The 26,293-nt window shown below is 43.9% G+C and overlaps 1 protein-coding gene across 1 annotated transcript; it reads left to right on the top strand.

The window, feature by feature from the left end:
* The first annotated feature begins 1,977 nt into the window (after nt 1–1,977).
* Nucleotides 1,978–26,086, top strand: LOC141025886 (uncharacterized). The gene is made up of 7 exons (XM_073501820.1): nt 1,978–2,248; nt 2,522–2,934; nt 3,105–3,659; nt 3,774–3,980; nt 4,065–4,281; nt 4,342–4,636; nt 25,957–26,086. The coding sequence occupies exons 1-7, from the start codon at nt 1,978–1,980 to the stop codon at nt 26,084–26,086; spliced, it is 2,088 nt and encodes a 695-aa protein (XP_073357921.1).
* Nucleotides 26,087–26,293: the final 207 nt, after the last annotated feature.

Here is a 26,293-nt window from a genome sequence, read left to right as displayed (position 1 = left end):
GAGGAGGAGTATATAGGTCCAAGGCATGAAGTGGTAAGGAGGGACGAAATGGGGATACATGGGCAAAGCCCAAGAGCCACATGCAGGAGGCCCCGTGCACACGGGCTCAGAGCCCGTGCGCACGGGTGTCCAGCGACCTGACGCCTTAGCCCATGCGCACGGGCTTGTACCGTGGGCACGGGGTCCAGGGGCCCGTGCGCATAGGTTGTCTTGAAGCTCGCAGCATGTCTTCTCATGGACTCCCGTTGGTGCAGGTGGAACCTCGCCTTCTCCTTGATGGTTCCTTCTCCTTTTCCAGGCTTGTCTCGTGGATGGCGTAGGCGCTCGCTTGTGGATGACCTCCTCCATGGCGCGTTCATCATTGGGCTCAAACCTATATGGGCACATGGTAGGACGATAAAGTAGTATACAATCCTCGAGGGAACTAAGAGGACACGCATTAAGGATAGAATTCACCTTAACATGAAAGAAGTAGGAGTTGGGCGTGTCTCTTAGCAATGGAACTCTTGACATGGTGATGTCAGTAGGATGCTCCGCATCACATTCACAGTCTCCTCTGCAAAGAAAAAAACTTAGGTTCCTTTGGCTCATGTCGGTCCAACTCGTCTCCGATGGCCCTAGGGCCATGGAGGCACGATGGACCCCGACCATTGCCGGCTGGAGTGATCTTGCTCTGCTTTTAGTTGTTTTTGGTAGTTCATTTAGGGTTTGGGTCCTGCTTACGAAGACGAGGCAGTGGCGGCTTCCTGAAGAAGGAATAAGGTCTTTGCCCGCTTAGCACTCATTCCGGTGATGCATTTAGCGTTGTCAAAGAGTGTGTGGAGGTGTGTTTCCGATGAATCTTACAGGATTCAGCCAGTGCTGGTCTTTGGTGGATCCATTTGGATTCAGTCTTCGTTCGTGTGTCTACATGTTGGATCCTTCTAACTTGATCTGTACTTCTTTTCATCGCTGACCGTTGCTGTCCTAGCGCTGGTCCTCTGAGGTCTTAGCACGGCGACTTCCTGACTGTCTATCGCATCAAATTTGGCCGCGCTTCGGTGAGGGAGAGATGATGGCTGTTGCGCACCTTTCGCTCATTCTAGTGCTTGTAGTTGTTGCTAGATGGTCTACGGACATGAATGCAATTTTTTTATTTCTGCATTCTTTGTACTCCCATGGCATGATGAATAGATCGAAATTTTTCTCGCAAAAAAACAAATATTATAGAACACAAGTCAAAAAGGAGAAATAATATACTCAGGTTCATGCCTCGTAAGGGCCTGTTCGAACGTCTCTCAGATTCTCCAAATCTCCAAATCCAGCTTTCCTCGATAGCGTCCAACTCTGTCTGGTGATCAGAAACCGTTTGACACGATTGATAACTTCTCTCAGTGACACATGTGGTAAGCAATCCAAACTATTTAAAAAAAATCTCCTAGTGTCGCAGCCCAACTGGGAGGCCGCTGGCCTATTTGGTGCGAGTTTGGGCCGGCTGGAGGCAAGCCAGTTAAGGTGGGTACCGATTTGTTGCGATAGGTGAGGACTGAAACATTTTTTCTAGCATGGCTTCTTGACACATTTTTTTGCGGTGGCACTTTAGTTGTGAATATGGCAACTCTTGATTCTTGTTTTGCTGGAGCTAGGTTTTTGGGGCTTCTCTTTTCTACACCGTGGGTCGTCTTAGCTTCTTGGATTTAGGGCCTGTTTGGTTGGAGACTTAATATGCCACGCCTAAGCTAGCCACACGCCCACACCTGTGGCTTGCTGCAGAAACTATAGCGCTCAAAACAAATGCCGCACCTTAGACAAAAATCTCTACTGCGGATGCTCCTATGGGCTGTGGCGAGCCAAACATTAGTACATAACCAAACACATGTCAAGGGAGCTGTAACACGCCACACGTTTGGCGTGTCAAGCTAAGGCTGGCAACCAAACAACCCCTTAACTTCTCAGAGCTTGAGCCAAGTCTGCTTTGAAAATCTTAGGTTTTGCAGGATGGCGTGCGACGTACGTTGGCTGGTCTCGTTCACGCCTGACCTCACGACGGCACGTACTCTGGTGTTCACCGACGGCGAGATCCAGCTGCGACACGATGCACTCCGGATGGTCCTGATTGATGAGAGGGGGGTGACGGTCGATGCACGCTTTCTCCGGGTCAGGGAGTGGATCGACGTCGGGCAGGCCGTTTCCTTCCCGTGCCACATCGCCAGGGTGCGGGACCGGATCCCGGTGGGGCAGGCGGTGCCGCCGCATCAGACATGTGACGGTGCGTGCGGTACACCGTGGCACACCGCGGGCACGAGATGGCAGGGGCTGGGCGTCCTTGGGCCACATCCAGGCGCGCCCAAGGAATCCGCCATGGATGCGCGACACGTGGACGGAGATCACGGATGCCATGGCGGGGAGGCGGGTCGCTCGGCAGGTACAAAAGCTCACCCCGCTCCCACCTGTGACCTAGATACTGCCTTTTCCCACTTTTGGGCGGTGCCACCACGAAACCCTAGATCCAGATCTTCCCCCTCGTTTCTGTGGTGGGAAGGGAAAGTTGGAGGAGATTGCAGATCCTTTGCGGAGGTGGTGGCCTCCGAGCCGAGCGATCCGGTGGAGATGGAGGACCGTGGTGGCCATTTCTTCCGCGGGAACCGGCGCGAGGGCTTCGGCGCGGGGCGATTCGGGTGTGGCGCCGGTCGTTTCGATCAGGGCCACGGCCGTGGCCGTTTCTCGTGGTCTCGGGAGGCGGACGGTGATGACCTCTCGACGAACAAGGAGGTGGCGTCCGGGTCGGACGACACCACGCGGTGGGATGACGCGGCGGATCGGGCCAAGCGGGCTAGATCTAGAGGGGTTTGGGTGGAGAAGCAGCCAAACCCTAACCCTCATGATCTCGTCATCGACAACAACAGGAAGAAGCAGACCCCGGACGTCATCCAACGGGACGAATCTTCGAATCAGGTGCCCCAACCAAACCCTATGATCCATGCCTGATCTGTAAGGCCACTAGCCATACTCCTGCTATTTGCCCGCAAGCCTTTTGTGAGAGATGTAGTAAGATGGGGCACCTGGCGTCAATTTGCACTACCTTTTTGCCTTGGGAATGTGTTGCTCCTATGTGCGCTTTTCAGGCCAAGGACCAGGGGTTCTTCTATATTCCTGATTCCTGTACTGCTAAGCAGCTTAAGGAGAGATCTACGAGTGTCGTGATTACTGTTATTGAGGGAGAGGCGAGCGTCAAAGAGCTGGAAGATGCATTTTCCGATTACATCGGGACAAAATGGCACTGCACAGCACGTCCTATAGGCCCTAATTCTTACGTCATGCACTTTCCTAATCAGAGGGATGTGAAGAAAGCTTGCTATAATGATAAGATGACTCTTAGATCTTGCAGTGTTGTGGTTAAGATCATTCCCTGGTCAGCTAATGTTGGAGCAAAAGGTGTTATGGAAGTTGCGTGGGTTAGAGTGGCCAACATTCCTTTGGAACGGGGCAATGAGAGGAACCTCACTTATGTCTCATCTCTGGTAGGCGTTCCACTTGAAATTGACATGGCCACTTTGCACAAGCCCGAATATGTGCGAGTCTGGCTGGGATGTCGCAATGTTGACGAGCTTCCTGGTGTTGTGGAGGCTGTTCTAGGAACACACTTCTTTGATTTCTTTTATGACATTGAAAAGGTCTTGGTTAGAGATCCTGAGAGAGAGTGCAATACGACCCCGGTTGAGTACATGAAAAGAAACTCATCCCATGGGAAGCAGTATGCATGTGTTGAGCCACAAAGTGCTGAAAAATGAAAGGGTACTGGTGTTAACAAGGGTGGCACTTCTGGGAAGGATGTACCTAATGACAATGCTGAGGAAGTCCTGGAAGATTTAGAGGAATCTGAGGACAATACACTTTTGATTGATTCTATTGCTAAGGAAGCATGTGAGCAAGCAGATTTGGGTGGATCTCAGGCACTGCTTGTTGTTGATTATAATAAGCAGAATGCTGATGAGATTCAGGTAGAAAACACGATATTTGAGTCCATTTTTAATGATATTTATGATATCTGTACTTCTCACTTGGGGGAAAATGGTTGTGCCCAGGTTGAAGAAGTGACGGATGATGAGAACATCAAGGGTGATATGCATGTGGAGTACATGGTACAATTCCCTGTCTCTTCTGATGATGTGGAGGAAGTGATTCCTACTACTCCACTAAAATCTGAGGATACACTGAGATTCAGTACAAGGAATGTGCAGAACATGGAGGACAAGATTCAAGACAGAGCTGTGGCTATTTCAAAAAAGAGGAACCTTGAAGGTAACCCTAACCACAACTCATTCGATGTCTTTTCTGATAATGAGCTTATGCTTAGAGCAGCTAAGATGGGGGTTCTTATTCCTGATAGCAATTTCTCTAGTATTGATATTTTGAGAGAGCTAGAGAGGGCCAGAAATAATAATTCTACTAGTAGTTCTGAGCTGAAAGTTCCCGGGGAGGAGAAAATGATGTATATCACCAATGGAAAAGGGGACAAGACCCCCCTTAGCTCTGATTGGGCTGATGGTGAGGAAGATTTGGAGGAAGATTTCGTTTTAGTGAGGTCCAGGAAGAAGAGAAGCCCAAAGATTCAAGTGACCATTTCTAGACCTTCAACTAGAAGCCAGAATGCTGAGTTAGCTCAGAAGAAAAGGAATACTGGCAGCCCTTTTGTAACATCCCAAATTTTCAATTTGGAATGTTATACATTAGATCATCATTGCATTGCATATTTTATTGCATTTTGGCAAATCCTCGAAAATCCTAAGCAACTCAAGGACCCTCGGAGAGAGTTGGGGATTTTCCCGGTTTTTCATATTTGTTTTTTATCAAATAATAAAAACGAGGATTTTTTGTTTTAATAATTTTTCTCTCCGAAAATATTTCATATAAAAATAAATGAGAGGAGAAAATATGACTTCTCCAAAATAATTGAAATATTGGAGGAAAAATATTAAAATCAAATATTTGATTTTATTCGGGTTTGATTTGCAATTTTAATTGCATTAAAAAATTGCACGTTTTCAAAACTGCATTTTTCGGCCAAGAAAATGTTCATCTTGTTCCAATTATTTTAATTAGACGGTGAAAATTTGTTTTAGAATTTTTGGATTTTTATTTATTTTTCTATGATTTTTTTTGATTCGGCGAAATTATTTAAAAAAAAAGTTGCCCGAGCGCCGACTGGGTCGAAGCCCAGCCGACGGCCCAACTTCCCCGCGCGGCCCAGCCGCTGTCGTCTTCCTCCTGGAGTCGGATGCCGCCGCCGTGTCCCGCTAGGACACCGTCGCCGCCGCCTTGCCCCCTCCCCCACGCCACCCCTCCCCTCCAATAAGTACCCCCGACCCCGCCCCCTCTCCCTCACCCCGTTCCCCACCCTAAGGAGCCCGACGCCGGAGCCGAGCCGCCGCGGGAAGCCCCGAACGCCGCCGCCCTCGTCGCCCCTCGCCGCCCCCGACGACCCCGCAGCCCCGCCGCCCCTCGCCGCACCTCGCCCGACCCGCCGGAGCCCGTCCCGAGCCTCGCCGGAGGTTAGCCGGAGCCGCCGCCGTTCGCCGTCCGTTTTTTTAAAACCGCCTCGGTTTATTTTTATTATTATTATTTTTTGAAACCCTAGATTTTTATTCGGTTTATTTAATTAGTGAACGTTCACCGATCCATTCATTTTAACGAACGTGTTCGTCGGTTAGTTGCTGTTAACGAACGTCTGTTCGTTTAACTGTTCGTCAGTTTTCTTTTTTCGTCGGATTCTCCGCGATTATTCCAGATCGCGATTTCTGATCAGATTTTCGTTTTAGTTTATCTTTTCGCTCGTTTATCGGAATCAGGCGATTCAAGCGCCTAGAGTTTCGTCTCCAAATTCTCTTTCCGTTTAACCCACTCAAACAAGTTTTTGCTACTGTAAAATTTGACCTCGATCCAGATTAGTAAACGAAGCTTGTTTCTTTCGCCATTTGACTTTCGTTGCTTCGTTTGATTTGATTCTTTTTGCAAACCGGAGTTCTTAAGTTGAACTTTCTGGTTAGATCGTTATTTGAGTTTTACCTATGCATTTGATGAGTGCTTATTGTATGCTTGTTTGTTTGCGATAGAGTACCCGGAGTGCGCCGCTTGCTACTTCGAATCGCTAAGTTTCACGGATCATCAGCAAGGAAAGTAACACTTTGATCACACCTTTTACTACCCAGCTTTATTGCATTAGACCAACCCTCAAACATTGCATGGTTAGGATCTAATTAAATTGTGGGTATTGGGAAGTAGTTGAGGTAGTACCTATTACATGTTTATTATCAAACCCTTGGGAGTTACTTCTACGTTTGCTTATATCGCTATGCTATGCTAGTAGACGTGGATTGGGTTTGAGAGATATTCACGACAGATGTGAGATTGTTAATTAATGGTTTACTTAAGGTGGCAACTAAAACTCACATCTGGGTGGATTTAGGTACCTGGAGAACCCAGTGTTGCCTGTTTTTCTAAGGACCGCCACCCAGGCTCAAAGGGATTATAAAATTATTCATGCTAGAAACATCCGTGTGCAGCCACAAGCTATTATGGGCTCTAGCATAGTTGAGTAGGTTACATGATCTCTTGAAGAGGTGGGCTAGCAGATGTAGGGGAAAGTAGGTGTAACTGTCCACCCGGAGTAAAGAGTTATTATTTCTGAAAGACTGTGTCTCGGTCATCCGTTTCTCAAACATCATGTAGTGCGAGAATCAAGCGGAGGCGATCGAGTCTTGTGGGGAAAAGTGCGCAATCCTCTGCAGAGTGTATAAACTAATCATGATTAGCCGTGTCCCCGGTTATCGACATCTTGAGTATCTAGTACTTGGATTATCATGTGAATCTCATCACCATGTTACTTTAATTAATTTTGTTGGGTTAATGATGATACTTAATTGGGATTGAGATGCTGTCAACCATCTCAATGTTTAACAACCACCATGATAGTTAAATAAAATTTATTCCTTTGCAGTAGGGAAAAATTGGCTTTTCGCAAAACAATAACCATAGAGCTTACCACCAGCCATATATGCATGTAGAATAGCATTATTGTTCATTACTCTCTATGTGTTACATTGCCAGCATATTCCATGTGCTTACCCGTTTTCGGGCTGCAACGTTTTATGTTGCAGACTTTTCAGACGACGAGTAAGGTGCCTTAGGTCGTGGTCTTATACTCAGTGATGCCGTTGGAGTTGATGGACTCACTATTCTTCCAAGTATTCCGTTGTTATCGTATTAGATGGCCTTAAGCCATATTTATCATACTTATTTCTCTTTTTGAGATACTCGATGTAATAAGTGTGTGGTTGCTACTCTGTTATAAATCCTCCATTTGAACTGTGCGTGTCAGCATTACTGATCCAGGGATGACACTAAAGCACAGAGGACAGACTGTTTGAGGTCTGGTCGCTACAAAGGTGGTATTAGAGCCAGGTTGACTGTAGGACACGACCACTAAGCTTAAACCCTAGAACACTACTCTCTTCTCATTTCTGACTCCTCTCCACTTTCTACTCTTTTAGGAATGGCGGATGCAAGGAACAAGTTCATGCAACCGAATGAAGATACACCTTTTGGACGACACTTGAAGGAAGTCACTAAGTACCTAAACATCGGAATACCAAGCTTCACCGGTACCCACAACGCCACACTACCAGAAGAGGAGCGCTGGAAGATTCAAGTTCAAGTTCCAGGAAGGACGTTTACGCCAGTCACTAAGCCTATAGAGTTTTCCTTTGATGCACCAACCTGGAGTTTAGGGAAGAGCATGGCAGCCCACATCTCTATGGGACGCATTGGAGACGTCGACCACAGGGAGCTTAAGGGTACTATTTATCAGATCTGTGGACGCCGAGATGAACAATGGGAGATGATCAGCACCAAGAAGGATGGATCAATTGCAGCTTTCATCCAGGAGCAAAACCAACACATTCGTCGCCAGGAGAACCGGATGTGCTCAGACATGATATATCTGAAGAAGGCATTGACCAAGATCACGGAGTTGGAGGAAGAACTCAAGGCTACGCGCGATGGATATGAGGAGGAGATCACCACGTTGTTGGAGAAGAACGGCGAACTGATACAGAAGATCGAAGTATTCCTGGGAGACCCATCACCTGGAGGACAAGACGACGATTCTACTTGCCCGGATAACTACATCATCATCGACGACACCGACTCGGACCCCAGTGAAGATGACTTTGTTGATGAAGCTGGAGCAGATATCATGGAATCTTCGACCGATCAAAATTTCTAGTAGACCACCAAAATCAGTAGTAGTATTCCCCCATGTATATAGTATAGTCCGAGCACTTTTGTAATGATAGTTAGATCGATTGTATGCCCTATTTGATTTGATTGAGTGATATTTGATTGTGTTTGTCTCATGAGCATATGGGTAGTGTTTTCCCTCTAGACCTCATTCTATTCTAAATTCTCATCTTTTCTAAACCTATCAGATGCCTCCGAGACGCGATACCAGATTTGTTTCCCACCGGAGATCACTCAGTTGATTCAGCAGCAGAATGCCCTGATGCAAGTGTTAGTACAGAACCAAGCCAACAACCACAATAACCCGCCACCACCACCTGTTGATCACTTAGCCCGTTTCTTGAGGCTAAACCCGCCGGTGTTTTCCAGCAGCACCGAGCCGATTGTTGCAGATGATTGGCTCCGCAAAGTTGGAAGGGAGTTGACCACTGCAGGATGCACAGATGCGGAGAGAGTGCGTTTTGCCGCACATCAGCTTGATGGACCCGCAGCATCATGGTGGGAGAATTACACAGCCACACACCCTATTGACACTGTCACATGGGACCAGTTTCAGCAAGCTTTCCGTACTGCCCATGTTTCAGCAGGAGCTATGGCTATGAGGAAGCGTGAGTTTCACAACCTACGCCAAGGAGGACGCACCGTAGGCCAGTATGTGGAGGACTTTAGTAAGTTAGCACGTTATGCCCCAGATGACGTTGCTACAGATGCAGCCAAGCAGGAGAAGTTTCTCGAAGGACTGAATGATGAGCTGAGCATGCAATTGATGGTAGCAACCTTCAACAACTACCAGGAGTTGGTAGATAGAGCTCTCATGATTGAAGGGAAGCAACAACAGATTGAAAATCGTAAGAGGAAGTATGGACAAGGGAAGTACAATTCTGGAGCTCAGCAGAAGCCATGTTTTACCCCGAAGTCGGGAGGACAGTTTCAGCATACCCATGGAGGAGGTAGTTCGCACAACCATAATGGACCCAAGAATGGTAATGGGAATGGAGGAAGCAACGGACAGAACCGTAATAACCCATCTACCCCAGCCAAGAGGGATCTAAGTCATTTTACTTGTTTCAAGTGCCAGAAGACTGGACATTATGCAACTGAATGCCCGGAAGCCCAGAATGGAAATGGCAATGGAAGCTCTGGGAAGAAGCCTAACCCGTTCAATAAAGGACAAGTGAACCACGTTTACGTGGAGGAGGTTGAAGCACATCCTGATGCAGTAATAGGTAAGTTTTTGGTTAAGTCATTTACTGCAATCGTTCTTTTTGATACTGGTGCATCGCATTCATACATATCAAGGGGATTTGTGGATAAGTTTAAGTTGCCCACCAAAGTTCTTAGAACACCTATGCTAGTAACCTCGCCTGGAGCAGAGTATATGGCAAGCCAAGGATGTTTTCAGATGCCATTGGCCATAGGTAGGCATGTTTTCCCCTTAGACCTAATAGTTTTGGAGTCGCAAGGTTTGGATGTGATTTTGGGAATGGATTGGCTATCGATGTATGGAGGAAACATCGATTGAGCCAGTAAGACGATTTTGCTTACCACCCCAGAAGGAAGAAGGATTAAGTATGTATCCCGACATATGCCGAAGAGGACTCAGGTAAATTCCTTATCAGGAGTTGTAAAGGAGGAAGTACCAGTGGTGAAGGATTACCCGGATGTATTTCCAGAAGAGTTGCCAGGCATGCCAGAGACATTGAGTTTTTGATTGAACTTTCGCCAGGCACTGGGCCAATATCTAAGAGACCGTACAGGATGCCCGCAAAAGATTTGGAGGAGATTAAGAAGCAGATTAAGGAGTTACTGGATAAAGGTTATATTCGCCCAAGTTCGTCACCTTGGGGATCACCAGTACTTCTAGTGGAGAAGAAAGATGGATCGTTGAGGATGGTCGTTGACTATCGTGGATTGAATGAAGTGACCATCAAGAACAAGTACCCACTGCCAATGATCAATGATCTGTTTGACCGATTACAAGGAGCTAAGGTATTTTCCAAGATCGATCTACGATCAGGATACCATCAGTTAAAGATTCGAGAGCAGGATATACCTAAGATGGCTTTTACCACTAGGTATGGGCTGTATGAGTATACCGTTATGTCATTTGGTCTGACTAATGCACCTGCCTATTTCATGAACCTGATGAACAAAGTGTTTATGGAGTTTTTGGATAAGTTCGTCGTGGTGTTCATTGATGATATTTTGGTCTACTCAAAGAACGAAGAGGAGCATAAGGAGCACTTGCGTTTGGTACTTGAGAAGCTCAGAGAACATCAGTTATACGCCAAGTTCAGCAAATGTGAGTTTTGGCTGAAGGAAGTTGGATTCCTTGGACATGTTATATCCGGAGATGGAATAGCAGTAGACCCTACCAAAGTTGACACAGTAACAAACTGGGAATCACCCACGTCAGTTGGAGAAATCCGGAGTTTTCTTGGACTTGCAGGATACTACCGGAGGTTCATTGAAAATTTCTCGAGAATTGCTAAGCCCATGACAGAGCTGTTAAAGAAGGACATCAAATTCAATTGGACTGAGGAATGTGAAGCTAGTTCCCAAGAGTTGAAGAAACATTTGGTTACATCACCAGTGTTGATTCTGCCAGATCAACGCAAGGATTATGAAGTATATTGCGACGCTTCACGTCGAGGACTTGGAGCAGTGCTAATGCAGGAGGAAAGAGTTGTTTCATATGCTTCACGACAACTTAAACCCCATGAGAAGAATTATGCCACGCATGATTTGGAGTTAGCAGCCGTAGTGCATGCGTTGAAGACATGGAGTCATTTTCTCATCGGAAACCATTGTGAGGTGTACACGGATCACAAGAGTTTGAAGTACATTTTCACGCAAAAGGAGTTAAATCTCAGGCAAAGGAGATGGTTGGAGCTCATTAAGGATTATGATATGAGATTGCATTATCACCCAGGGAAGGCTAACGTAGTAGCTGATGCGTTGAGCCGCAAGAGCCATATTAACACCCTCATGACCGGAGAGTTACCGAAATTATTAGCCGAGGATCTTCGCGAGCTATGTTTGGAGATAGTTCCAAGAGGCTATTTAGCAACGTTGGAGATTCAGTCTACCTTGATGGAAAAGATCAGAGAAGCTCAGAAGACAGACAAGGAGATTGACGAGATAAAGGAAAGGATGAGAAAAGGAAAAGCCAAGGGATTTCGTGAGGATGAGCACGATACCTTATGGTTTGAGGACCACGTTTATGTGCCCAATGATCCGGAGATCAGGAAGTTGATCTTGCAAGAGGCCCATGATTCACCGTATTCGATTCACCCAGGAAATACCAAGACGATGTATTTGGATTTGAAGGATACTTTCTGGTGGACCGGAATGAAGAAGGATATTGCGGAGTATGTAGCAGTTTGTGATGTATGTCAGAGAGTGAAGGCAGAGCATCAGAAGCCACCAGGATTGCTACAGCCATTGCCGATACCCGAATGGAAGTGGGATAAACTAGGCATGGATTTTATCACGGGATTGCCCAGGACTCGTTCAGGCTATGACTCAATATGGGTTGTAGTCGATCGTTTGACGAAAGTAGCCCATTTCATCCCAGTGAAGACCACTTACACCAGTGCTAAGTTGGCAAAGATATACATGACCAGAATCGTATGTTTGCATGAAGTTCCGAGGACCATTGTATTAGACAGAGGAACCCAGTTTACCTCGAAGTTTTGGAATCAGTTACATGAAACTTTGGGAACCAGGCTAGAATTCAGTACAGCTTTTCATCCACAGACAGACGGACAGACCGAGAGAGTCAATCAGATTTTGGAAGATATGCTGAGAGCTTGTGCGCTAGATTATGGATCAAGTTGGGACGACAATTTACCATATGCAGAATTTTCTTACAACAACAGTTATCAAACCAGTTTGAAGATGGCCCCTTTCGAAGCTTTGTACGGAAGGAGGTGTAGAACACCATTGTTATGGGACGAAGTTGGAGACCGCCAGTTGTTTGGACCAGATTTGATTAAGGAATCAGAACAGAAAGTGAAGTTGGTTCGCGATAGACTCAAGGTAGCTCAGTCCAGGCAGAAGAGTTATGCAGATTCTAAACGTAAGGAGACAGTTCACGAAGTTGGAGACAGAGTTTACCTACGAGTATCACCCCTTCGAGGAGTGAAGCGCTTTGGAGTTAAAGGAAAGTTAGCGCCACGTTTTGTAGGACCATACAGAGTTTTGGAGCGTATGGGAGAAGTTGCTTACAAGCTGGAATTGCTTGAAGGATTGTCAGGAGTTCATAATGTATTTCACGTATCCCAGTTGAAGAAGTGCCACGCAGAGATGGCTGAGATACCACTAAGAGATACAGTGCCACTGGAAGCGATTCAGTTGGAAAGTGATTTGACCTATGAGGAGAAACCGGTTAAGATTCTTGAGTATGCCAGCCGAGTCACCCGCAGCAAGGTTATCAAGTTCTGCAAAGTTCAGTGGAGTCACCACACTGAAGATGAAGCCACCTGGGAACGAGAGGAAGATCTACGGAAAAACCACTCTCACCTATTTTCTAGCCAACCCGAATCTCGAGGGCGAGATTCATCTTAAGGGGGTAGGTTTGTAACATCCCAAATTTTCAATTTGGAATGTTATACATTAGATCATCATTGCATTGCATATTTTATTGCATTTTGGCAAATCCTCGAAAATCCTAAGCAACTCAAGGACCCTCGAAGAGAGTTGGGGATTTTCCCGGTTTTTCATATTTGATTTTTATCAAATAATAAAAACGAGGATTTTTTGTTTTAATAATTTTTCTCTCCGAAAATATTTCATATAAAAATAAATGAGAGGAGAAAATATGACTTCTCCAAAATAATTGAAATATTGGAGGAAAAATATTAAAATCAAATATTTGATTTTATTCGGGTTTTATTTGCAATTTTAATTGCATTAGAAAAATTGCACGTTTTCAAAACTGCATTTTTGGGCCAAGAAAATGTTCATCTTGTTCTAATTATTTTAATTAGATGGCGAAAATTTGTTTTAGCATTTTTGGATTTTTATTTATTTTTCTATGATTTGTTTGATTCGGCGAAATTATTTAAAAAAAAAAGTCGCCCGAGCGCCGACTGGGCCGAAGCCCAGCCGACGGCCAGCTTCCCCGCGCGGCCCAGCCGCTGTCGTCTCCCTCCTGGAGTCGGACACCGCCGCCGCCATGTCCCGCTAGGACACCGTCGCCGCCACCTTGCCCCCCCACGCCACCCCCTCCCCTCCTATACGTACCCCTGACCCCGCCCCCTCTCCCTCACCCCGAGGAGCCCGACGCCGAGCCGAAGCCCGACGCCGGAGCCGAGCCGCTGCCGTCGCGGGAAGCCCCGAACGCCGCCGCCCTTGTCACCCTCGCCGCCCCCGACGACCCCGCCGCCCCTCGCCGCACCTCGCCCGACCCGCCGTAGCCCGTCCTGAGCCTCGCCGGAGGTTAGCCGGACCCGCCGCCGTTCGCCGTCCGGTTTTTTTAAAAACCGCCTCGGTTTATTTTTATTTTTATTTTTTTGAAACCCTAGATTTTTATTCGGTTTATTTAATTAGTGAACGTTCACAGATCCGTTCGTTTTAACGAACGTGTTCGTCGGTTAGTCGCTGTTAACGAACGTCTGTTCATTTAACTGTTCGTCAGTTTTTTCTTTTTTCGTCGGATTCTCCGCGATTATTCCAGATCGCGATTTCTGATTAGATTTTCGTTTTAGTTTATCTTTTCGCTCGTTTAGCGGAATCAGGCGATTCAAGCGCCTAGAGTTTCGTCTCGAAATTCTCTTTCCATTTAACATACTCAAACAAGATTTTGCTACTGTAAAATTTGACCTAGATCCATATTAGTAAATGAAGCTTGTTTCTTTCGCCATTTGACTTTCGTTGCTTCGTTTGATTTGATTCTTTTTGCAAACCGGAGTTCTTAAGTTGAACTTTCTGGTTAGATCGTTATTTGAGTTTTACCTGTGCATTTGATGAGTGCTTATTGTATGCTTGTTTGTTTGCGATAGAGTACCCGGAGTGCGCCGCTTGCTACTTCGAATCGCTAAGTTTCACGGATCATCAGCAACGCAAGTAACACTTTGATCATACCTTTTACTACCCAACTTTATTGCATTAGACCAACCCTCAAACATTGCATGGTTAGGATCTAATTAAATTGTGGGTATTGGGAAGTAGTTGAGGTAGTACCTATTACCTGTTTATTATCAAACCCTTGGGAGTTACTTCTACGTTTGCTTATATCGCTATGCTATGCTAGTAGACGTGGATTGGGTTTGAGAGATATTCACGACAGATGTGAGATTGTTAATTAATGGTTTACTTAAGGTGGCAACTAAAACTCACATCTGGGTGGATTGAGGCACCTGGAGAACCCAGTGTTGCCTGTTTTTCGAAGGACCGCCACCCAGGCTCAAAGGGATCATAAGATTATTCATGCTAGAAACTTCCGTGTGCAGCCACAAGCTATTATGGGCTCTAGCATAGTTGAGTAGGTTACATGATCTCTTGAAGACGTGGACTAGCAGATGTAGGGGAAAGTAGGTGTAACTGTCCACCCGGAGTAAAGAGTTATTGTTTCTGAAAGACTGTGTCTCGGTCATCCGTTTCTCAAACATCATGTAGTGCGAGAATCAAGCGGAGGCGATCTAGTCTTGTGGGGAAAAGTGCGCAATCCTCTGCAGAGTGTATAAACTAATCATGATTAGCCGTGTCCCCGGTTATGGACATCTTGAGTATCTAGTACTTGGATTATCATGTGAATCTCATCACCATGTTACTTTAATTAATTTTGTTGGGTTAATGATGATACTTAATTGGGATTGAGATGCTGTCAACCATCTCAATGTTTAACAACCACCATGATAGTTAAATAAAATTTATTCCTTTGCAGTAGGGAAAAATTGGCTTTTCACAAAACAATAACCATAGAGCTTACCACCAGCCATATATGCATTACTCTCTATGTGTTACATTGCCAGCATATTCCATGTGCTGACCCGTTTTCGGGCAGCAACGTTTAAGTTGCAGACTTTTCAGATGACGAGTAAGGTGCCTTAGGTCGTGGTCTTATACTCAGTGATGCCGTTGGAGTTGATGGACTCACTATTCTTCCAAGTCTTCCGCTGTTATCGTATTAGATGGCCTTAAGCCATATTTATCATACTTATTTCTCTTTTTGAGATACTCAATGTAATAAGTGTGTGGTTGCTACTCTGTTATAAATCCTCCATTTGAACTGTGCGTGTCAGCATTACTGATCCAGGGATGACACTAAAGCACAGAGCACAGACTGTTTGAGGTCTGGTTGCTACACCTTTCAATCATACCAGGGCCACCAGGGGGGGGGGATAAAAAAGGAACCTGGGTAATTATGTTTGGTCTCTTTTGGAACTGTAGGGGGGCAGGAAAAAAGGGGATGAGTTCCTACCTTTCCCATATCATTAGAGATCATTCTCTGGACTTTGTTTGTTTGCAAGAAACTCATAAGAAATTTTTTCTAGATAGCTACTTTAGGAAGATTGACCCTTACAATGCTTTTGAATGGGACTGGGTCCCATCTGTTGGGAGGTCTGGTGGTATTTTGTGTGGGGTCAAGAAGGAGAGGTTTGAGGTTATTGCATGGAGAAAAGGCAAGTTCATTCTCCAGGTTTCTGTTTTTGATATTAAAGTGAAGAAAGTGTGGACCTTGTGTTCTGTTTATGGGGCAGCCCATGACTGTGACAAACAGGAGTTTCTCAATGAGTTGGCTGATTTTTGCACTCATGTGCAAACACCTCTGCTGATAGGAGGGGATTTTAACATTCTTAGACATGAAGGAAAAAAAACTGGCATCGTTCCATTTACACAGACATGTTTAACTCTGTGATAAATGCTATGTGCGTAGGTGAAATATTCATGAGTGGAGGATTGTACACTTGGACTAATGGTCAATCCCATCCAACTCTGAAAAAGCTAGATAGAGTGCTTATGAGAAGTGATTGGGAGGATTTATTCCCCCAAGTAAACATTAAGAAAATTGTCAGAGATGCTTCTGATCATAATGCTCTTTTGTTGTCTTCTGACAATCATGTTGTTAGAGTGCCACAACAGAGAGAGTTTAGGCTTGAAATTAGTTGGCTCAAATCTGAGGATTTCCTTCCTTTAGTGGAGAAAATCTGGAATCAATATGTTAGAGCCACTGACCCTATTGATGTTTTAAACATCAAGTTAAAACGTTTTCAAAAATTCTTTAAAGGATGGGGCTCAAACAAGTTTGTCCATGAGAAGATTAAGAAGCAAAAGATTAAAGAGGAATTAGCTAAGATTGAGGAGGAGGAAGAAAGAGGGGTGTTAAACCCAGATATCTTTTGTAAGAAAACAGAGCTATTGGTGGAGCTTAATGAGATTTTGGTGAATGAAGAGCTTTTTCTGTTGCAACAGTCAAAGGAAAGGTGGTTGCTTAAAGGTGACAGTAACAATGCTTATTACCAGAAGATTACTAATGGTAATAAAAGGAAAAATACTATCCACTATCTCTGTGTAGGAGAAACTATCATAGAGGGGACTGATAATCTTTTGAGACATGCCACTGATTTCCATAAAAATCTTTTTGGACCTGCACCTGGTAACTTGTTGCAAATAGATCCTAACATGTGGAAAAAGGAGGAGAAGTTGGATGAGGGGGATAATGAGATGTTATGCAGACCTTTCTCAGAGGAGGTGGTTAAGCATGCTTTGTTTAGTATGAATAGTAACAGAGCCCCTGGCCCTGACAATATACCAGCAGAGTTTTATCAACACTGTTGGGACATTGTGAAAAATGATATCATGAGACTTTTTACTGCTTTGCATGAGGGGACTTTGGATGTGCACAGGCTGAACTATGGGATAATCACGCTGCTCCCTAAGGTTAACGGGGCGAAAAAAATTCAGCAGTTTAGACCCATTTGTTTGCTCAGGTGCCCTTATATGCTGATAACAAAAGTGCTTGACAATAGAGCGGCCCCATATGCTGACATCTTGTTTAGCAAACACCAAAATGCTTTTATCAAGCACAGAAATATTATGGATGGTGTGTTAACTTTGCATGAGATTCTGCACCATACTCATGTAAAGAAAAAAAGTTGGGATTATCATTAAACTTGACTTTGAAAAAGCCTACGACAAGGTTAACTGGGAGTTTCTGTTGAAATGCCTTGAAATTAGGGGGTTTGCTAAAACTTGGTGTAGTTGGATGAAAAATATTCTACAAAATGGAACTGTGAGTGTGAAACTGAATAATACTTCGGGGCCTTACTTCCAGAGTTATAAAGGGGTTCGCCAAGGAGACCCAGTGTCGCCTTTCATGTTTAACATCGCTGATGAATGCCTATGTAAGATGGTGTTACATGTGCAAAGTAATGGCTTGATTGATGGAGTAGTTTCTGATTTGGTGGAGAAGGGTGTGGCTATTCTGCAGTATGCAGATGACACGGTGTTGTGTGTGGAACATTGCTACCTCTTGAGCACTGCGTTGGTTTTCCCTTGAAGAGGAAAGGGTGATGCAGTAAAGTAGCGTAAGTATATCCCTCAGTTTTTGAGAACCAAGGTATCAATCCAGTAGGAGACCATGCTCGAGTCCCACGCACCTACACAAACAAATAAGAACCTTGCAACCAACGCGATAAAGGGGTTGTCAATCCCTTCACGGTCACTTACGAGAGTGAGATCTGATAGATATGATAAGATAATATTTTTGGTATTTTTATGATAAAGAGAAATAAAGATGCAAAGTAAAATAAACGGCGCCAAAAATAGTTTGTTGTTGGGAGATTAATATGATGGAAAATAGACCCGAGGGCCATAGGTTTCACTAGTGGCTTCTCTCAAGATAGCATAAGTATTACGGTGGGTAAACGAATTACTGTCGAGCAATTGATAGAATTAAGCATAGTTATGAGAATATCTAGGTATGATCATGTATTAGGCATCACATCCGTGACAAGTAGACCGAAACGATTCTGCATCTACTACTATTACTCCACACATCAACCGCTATCCAGCATGCATCAGAGTATTAAGTTCATAAGAACAGAGTAATGCTTTAAGCAAGATGACATGATGTAGAGGGATAAACTCATGCAATATGATATAAACCCCATCTTTTTATCCTCGATGGCAACAATACAATACGTGCCTTGCTGCCCCTGCTGTCACTGGGAAAGGACACCGCAAGAATGAACCCAAAGCTAAGCACTTCTCCCATTGCAAGAAAGATCAATATAGTAGGCCAAACCAAACTGATAATTCAAAGAGACTTGCAAAGATAACCAATCATACACAAAAGAATTCAGAGGAGATTCAAATATTGTTCATAGATAAACTTGATCGTAAACCCACAATTCATCGGATCTCGACAAACACACCGCAAAAGAAGATTACATCGAATAGATCTCCAAGAAGATCGAGGAGAACTTTGTATTGAGATCCAAAGAGAGAGAAGAAGCCATCTAGCTAATAACTATGGACCCGAAGGTCTGAGGTAAACTACTCACACATCATCGGAGAGGCTATGGTGTTGATGTAGAAGCCCTCCGTGATCAATGCCCCCTCCGGCAGAGCGCCAAAAAAGGCCCCAAGATGGGATCTCACGGGTACAGAAGGTTGCGGCGGTGGAAATAGGGTTTTGGCTCTGTATATGATGTTTCCAGGGTATACGGGTATATATAGGAGGAAGAAGTACGTCGGTGGAGCAACAAGGGGCCCAAGAGGGTGGAGGGCGCGCCCAGGGGGGTAGGCGCGCCCCCCTACCTCATGGCTTCCTCATCTGTTGCTTGACGTCCACTCCAAGTGCGCTGGATGACGTTTGTTCCGAAAATCACGTTCCCGAAGGTTTCATTCCGTTTGGACTCCGTTTGATATTCTTTTTCTGCGAAACACTGAAATAGGCAAAAAAAAACAATTTGGGCTGGGCCTCCGGTTAATAGGTTAGTCCCAAAAATAATATAAAAGTGCATAAATAAGCCCATTAAACATCCAAAACAGAATATAATATAGCATGGAACAATCAAAAATTATAGATACGTTGGAGACGTATCAAGCATCCCCAAGCTTAATTCCTGCTCGTCCTCGAGTAGGTAAATGATAAAAACAGAATTTTTGATGTGGAATGCAGCCTAGCATAATTTTCAATGTAACCCTCTTAATTGTGGTATGAATATTCAAATCTGAAAGATTCAAGATAAAAGTTTAATATTGACATAAAAGTAATAATACTTCAAGCATACTAACTAAGCAATTATGTCTTCTCAAAATAACATGGCCAAAGAAAGTTCATCCCTACAAAATCATATAGTTGGTCATGCTCCATTTTCGTCACACAAGAATGCTCTCATCATGCACAACCCCGATGACAAGCCAAGCAATTGTTTCATACTTTAGTAATCTCAAACTTTTTTCAACTTTCACGCAATACATGAGCGTGAGCCATGGATATAGAACTATGGGTGGAATAGAATATAATGATGGGGGTTATGTGGAGAAGACAAAAAAAAGGAGAAAGTCTCACATCAATGCGGCTAATCAACGAGCTATGGAGATGCCCATCAATTGATGTTAATGTGAGGAGTAGGGATTGCCATGCAACGGATGCACTAGAGCTATAAATGTATGAAAGCTCAACAAAAGAAACTAAGTGGGTGTGCATCCAACTTGCTTCCTCATGAAGACCTAGGGCATTTGAGGAAGCCCACTGTTGGAATATACAAGCCAAGTTCTATAACGAAAAATTCCCACTAGTATATGAGAGTGACAAAACAAGAGACTATCTATCATAAGGATCATGGTGCTACTTTGAAGCACAAGTATGGAAAAAGGATAGTAGCATTGCCCCTTTTTTTTGGGCCTTTCTTTTTTTCTTTTGGCCTTTTTTTGGGACAATGCTCTATGAATGATGATCATCACACTTCTATTTATTTACATCTCAATGATTACAACTCGATACTAGAACAAAGTATGACTCTATATGAATGCCTCCGGCGGTGTACCGGGAAATGAATCAAGAGTGACATGTATGAAATAACATGCATGGTGGCTTTGCCACAAATACGATGTCAACTACATGATCATGCAAGGCAATATGACAATGATAAAATGTGTCATGATAAACGGAACGGTGGAAAGTTGCATGGCAATATATCTCGGAATGGCTATCGAAATGCCATAATAGGTAGGTATGGTGGCTGTTTTGAGGAAGATATAAGGAGGCTTATGTGTGATAGAGTGTATCGTAGCACGGGGTTTGGATGCACCGGCGAAGTTCGCACCAACTCTCAAGGTGAGAAAGGGCAATGCACGGTACCGAAGAGGCTAGCAATGATGGAAGGGTAAGAGTGCGTATAATCCATGGACTCAACATTAGTCATAAAGAACTCACATACTTATTGCAAAAATCTACAAGTCATCAAAAACCAAGCACTACGCACATGCTCCTAGGGGGATAGATTGGTAGGAAAAGACCATCGCTCGTCCCCGACCGCCACTCATAAGGAGGACAATCAAAGAACACCTCATGTTTCAAATTTGTTACACAATGTTTACCATACGTGCATGCTACGGGATTTGCAAACTTCAACGCAAGTATTTCTCAAATTCACAACTACTCAACTAGCACAACTTTAATATCACTACCTCCATATCTCAAAACAATCATCAAGCATCAAACTTCTCTTAGTATTCAACACACTCATAAGAAAGTTTTTACTAATCTTGAATACCTAGCATATTAGGACTAATTTCTCAATTGAAGCAAATTACCATGCTGTTTTGTAGGACTCTCAAAATAATATAAGTGAAGCATGAGAGAACAATAATTTCTATAAAACAAAACCACCGCCGTGCTCTAAAAGATATAAGTGAAGCACTAGAGCAGAAACTATAGCTCAAAAGATATAAGTGAAGCACATAGAGTATTCTAATAAATTCCGAATCATGTGTGTCTCTCTCAAAAGGTGTGTACATCAAGGATGATTGTGGTAAACTAAAAAGCAAATACTCAAATCATACAAGACTCTCCAAGAAAAACACATATCATGTGGTGAATATAAATATAGCTCCAAGTAAAGTTACCGATGGACGAAGACGAAAGAGGGGATGCCTTCCGGGGCATCCCCAAGCTTTGGCTTTTTGGTGTCCTTGGATTTACCTTGGGATTCCATGGGCATCCCCAAGCTTAGGCTCTTGCCACTCCTTGTTCCATAATCCATCAAATCTTTACCCAAAACTTGAAAACTTCACAACACAAAACTTAACAGAAAATCTCGTGAGCTCCGTTAGCGAAAGAAAACAAAACACCACTTCAAGGTACTGTATTGAAATCATTCTTTATTTATATTGGTGTTAAACCTACTGTATTCCAACTTATCTATGGTTTATAAACTATTTTACTAGCCATAGAGTCATCAAAATAAGCAAACAACACACGAAAAACAGAATCTTTCAAAAACAGAACAGTCTGTAGTAATCTGTAACTAATGCAAACTTCTGGAACTCAGAAAAATCTACCAAAATAGGACGACCTAGATGATTTGTTTATTGATCTACTGCAATTGGAATCAGTATTTTATCACATTCTGGTGATTTTTAACAATTGTTTTCGTGAACAGAAAGTTTCTGGAATTTTCAGCAAGATCAAATAACTATCATCCAAGAAGATCCTATAGGTTTAACTTGGCACAAACACTAATAAAAACATAAAAACAAATCTAACCAGAGGCTAGATCAAAGATTTATTCCTAAACAGAAGCAAAAGGAAAAAAACTAAAATAAAATTGGGTTGCCTCCCAACAAGCGCTATCGTTTAACGCCCCTAGCTAGGCATAAAAGCAAGGATAGATCTAGGTATTGCCATCTTTGGTATTGGGAAAGAAAAGAGAAAATTTATTATCTATAGCATTTATCTTTCTATTTTGAGAAAGCACGTGGTCATTAATGGTGGAAGAAAGATTAAGTACGCTACGGAAATTTGCATCTAAGATAGCCTTCATCTCTTTGATAATTTCGTTTTGGTAAAAGCACAAAAGAGAGGTGGATTCAACTTTCTCACTCATAGGGTGCCCAAATATAGTTTTCATATTTTCATAGGTATCTATGGGATCCCCCTCAAGAAAACCTTCTTCAAAAATAGAATCTAAAACTTGCTTGAACAAAGCGGGCGGCCCAATATAAAAGCTTTTTAGGTATATCTCAATTTGATATTGGGGCACATAGCTAGCTCGGATCCTTAAAAGCCTATCCCAAGCATCTTTCAAAGACTCATCAAGCAAATAACGAAAAATTCCGGGATCATCTTCATCGATATTATTCAAACACTCATCGATAACCCCAGTAGGCCTTTCCATAGCATCATTATTTATGAGCTTAGAGAGGACAGAAGGACTATCCAAAGTACTAAAACCCTGGAAAGAGCCCTTAGCCCTTTTTGGTTCGGCCATGGCACAAGAAAAACAACGGGAAAGAGGCGACGGAAAGAGAGGGTGAATAAAACAGCAAGGGTGAAGCGGGGGAGTGGAAAACAAGAGGCAAATGGCAAATAATGTAATGCGAGGGATAAGAGTTTGTGATGGGTACTTGGTATGTCTTGACTTGTGCGTAGACTCCCCGGCAACGGCGCCAGAAATCCTTCTTGCTACCTCTTGAGCACTGCGTTGGTTTTCCCTTGAAGAGGAAAGGGTGATGCAGTAAATTAGCGTAAGTATTTTCCTTAGTTTTTGAGAACCAAGGTATTAATCCAGTAGGAGACCACGCTCGAGTCCCACACACCTACACAAACAAATAAGAACCTCGCAACCAACGCGATAAAGGGGTTGTCAATCCCTTCACGGTCACTTACGAGATTGAGATCTGATAGATATGATAAGATAATATTTTTGGTATTTTTATGATAAAGAGAAATAAGGATGCAAAGTAAAATAAACGGCGCCAAAAATAGCTTGTTGTTGGGAGATTAATATGATGGAAAATAGACCCCGGGGCCATAGGTTTCACTAGTGGCTTCTCTCAAGATAGCATAAGTATTACGGTGGGTAAACGAATTACTGTCGAGCAATTGATAGAATTGAGCATAGTTATGAGAATATCTAGGTATGATCATGTATATAGGCATCACGTCCGTGACAAGTAGACCGAAACGATTCTGCATCTACTACTATTACTCCACACATCGACCGCTATCCAGCATGCATCTAGAGTATTAAGTTCATAAGAACAGAGTAATGCTTTAAGCAAGATGACATGATGTAGAGGGGTAAACTCATGCAATACGATATAAACCCCATCTTTTCATCCTCGATGGCAACAATACAATACGTGCCTTGCCGACCCTGCTGTCACTGGGAAAGGACACCGCAAGATTGAACCCAAAGCTAAGCACTTCTCCCATTGCAAGAAAGATCAATCTAGTAGGCCAAACCAAACTAATAATTCGAAGAGACTTGCAAAGATAACCAATCATACATAAAAGAATTCAGAGGAGATTCAAATATTGTTCATAGATAAACTTGATCATAAACCCACAATTCATTGGATATCGACAAACACACCGCAAAAGAAGATTACATCGAATAGATCTCCAAGAAGATCGAGGAGAACTTTGTATTGAGATCCAAAGAGAGAGAAGAAGCCATCTAGCTAATAACTATGGACCCGAAGGTCTGAGGTAAACTACTGACACATCATCGGAGAGGCTATGGTGTTGATGTAGAAGCCCTCCGTGATCAATGCCCCCTCCGGCAGAGCGCCGGAAAAGGCCCCAAGATGGGATCTCACGGGTACAGAAGGATGCGGCGGTGGAAATAGGGTTTTGGCTCCGTATATGATGTTTCCAGGGTATATGGGTATATATAGGAGGAAGAAGTACGTCGGTGGAGCAACGAGGGGCCCACGAGGGTGGAAGGCGCGCCCAGGGGGGTAGGCGCGCCTCCCTACCTCGTGGCTTCCTCGTCTGTTGCTTGACGTCCACTACAAGTCCGCTGGATCACGTTTGTTCCGAAAATCACGTTCCCGAAGGTTTCATTCCGTTTGGACTCCGTTTGATATTCTTTTTCTGCGAAACACTGAAATAGGGAAAAAAATAGCAATTTGGGCTGGGCATCCGGTTAATAGGTTAGTCCCAAAAATAATATAAAAGTGCATAAATAAGCCCATTAAACATCCAAAACAAAATATAATATAGCATGGAACAATCAAAAAATTATAGATACGTTGGAGACGTATCAAACATAACCCTGAAAAAGCGCTTAGTCTGAAATTGTTGCTATACATGTTCGAACTCATGTCTGGTTTGAAAATCAATTACCAGAAACGTGAAATTCTTTGTGTGGGAGGGGATGATAGCATCCTGGAAGAATATGCTGACATTTTCGGGTGTCAGATCGGTCACTTTCCGATGAAATACCTTGGTGTCCCGGTTAGTTATTCAGCTTTGAGAGCTATCGATTGGGACTTCCTAGAAGCAAAATATATTAAGAGATGTGAGTCAGGTCTGGGAAGCAATGCTTCTTCTGGGGGGAGACTGACACTGTTGAATGCTAACATATCTAGAATAGCTTACTACTACATGTCCATGTTCTTGCTGTCCAAAACCATTATAGATAGGTTGGACAAGCATAGAAGAAGATTCTTTTGGCAAGTAACTAAAAAAAGAAAGCGGTACTATCTTGTTAGATGGTCCAGGATCTGTAGATCCAAAGACAAAGGAGGCCTGGGAGTGAATGATCTCCATAGGCAAAATATTTGTCTCCTGGTAAAGTGGTGGTGGAAACTTGAGATGAAAAAGGGCTTGTGGCAGGATATCATCAGGGCTAAGTATTTTAGCAGGGAGACTGTGGCGTCCGTCAAAGGGAAGATGAATGATTCTCCTTGTTGGAAGGCCATTATGAAAGTAAAAGACTTATACGTGGCTGGTAGAAGGGTGATCGTCCGATCTGGCAACATAGCAAGGCTATGGGCAGACCCTGTTGGTGATCAGGCACCCTTTGCCGTGCAATTCCCCCGACTGTTTGCTATTTGCAATTTTCCTGATTGTGTTGTGAAAGATTGCCTGTGTGCTGATCCTGTTTCCTTCTTTCGAAGGAGACTAACTCATGAGCTCAACGAGCAGTGGCAAAAAATAATCTCAAATGTCAGGAGTGCTTGTGCCTCCACTGAGAGCGATGTTATCAGATGGGGTTTGGGTCCTAAACCACACTATACAACCAAATCCATGTATACATATCTTGAAAGAAACATCTCAGGTTGCAATTATCGGTGGATCTGGAAAGCCCGTATCCCTTTGAAAATTCAGATTTTCATGTGGCAATTGTCGCAGGATGCGGTGCTGACTAGGGACGTGATGAAACATCGTGGGTGGAAAGGGGAGCCAAAGTGCTCGTTTTGTGGGGAAAGGGAGACTTCCCAACATCTACTTTTCACGTGCCCTGTTGCGAGAGTTACATGAAGAGTGGTGGGGTGCATGCTGGGCAATGATCAGTGCCCTAACAATCTATGGCAGGCTTATGTGTGGTGCTATGTGTTTTTACCAGGGGGTGATGTCTTTTATACGGCCGGCATTGCGGCCTTTTGCTGAGCTATCTGGACCTGTCGTAATAGTTACTTTTGAACATGTTCCTCTCAAATCTCCATTTGAATGCATCTTCTCTGCTTGTGCGTTGCTGTGTTACTGGGCAGGTCTGATGAAGCAAGAGGACGCGGCGACGCTGAGAACTGGAGGAGAAAAGCTGAAAGAGAATGCTTCTCGGCTGATGAGGATTTGCGCGACGGCCTATCAGGAAGAAGGAGCTCGCTGAGGAGGGGGTGATCGTGATCTTGTCATTTACTTTGCTGGACTAGTTACCTCCTGCGTGAGGATGGTTGGGGCATGTTGCTCTGGTTGGAACCTGTTGTTTGTGTTGGTCTGGTCGTAGACGGTGTTTTGCTCTGGTTAGGGCTTGGATTATATAGTGTCGTCGGGTTTTCGCCCCATAGTGAGTAATCTCGATGGCGAGTGCTCATGGTGGGTTTCCCG

The sequence above is a fragment of the Aegilops tauschii genome, chromosome 6, assembly GCF_002575655.3.
Source record: "Aegilops tauschii subsp. strangulata cultivar AL8/78 chromosome 6, Aet v6.0, whole genome shotgun sequence".
NCBI classification, from domain to species: domain Eukaryota; kingdom Viridiplantae; phylum Streptophyta; class Magnoliopsida; order Poales; family Poaceae; genus Aegilops; species Aegilops tauschii.
This window is presented reverse-complemented; position numbering and strand designations above follow the sequence as displayed.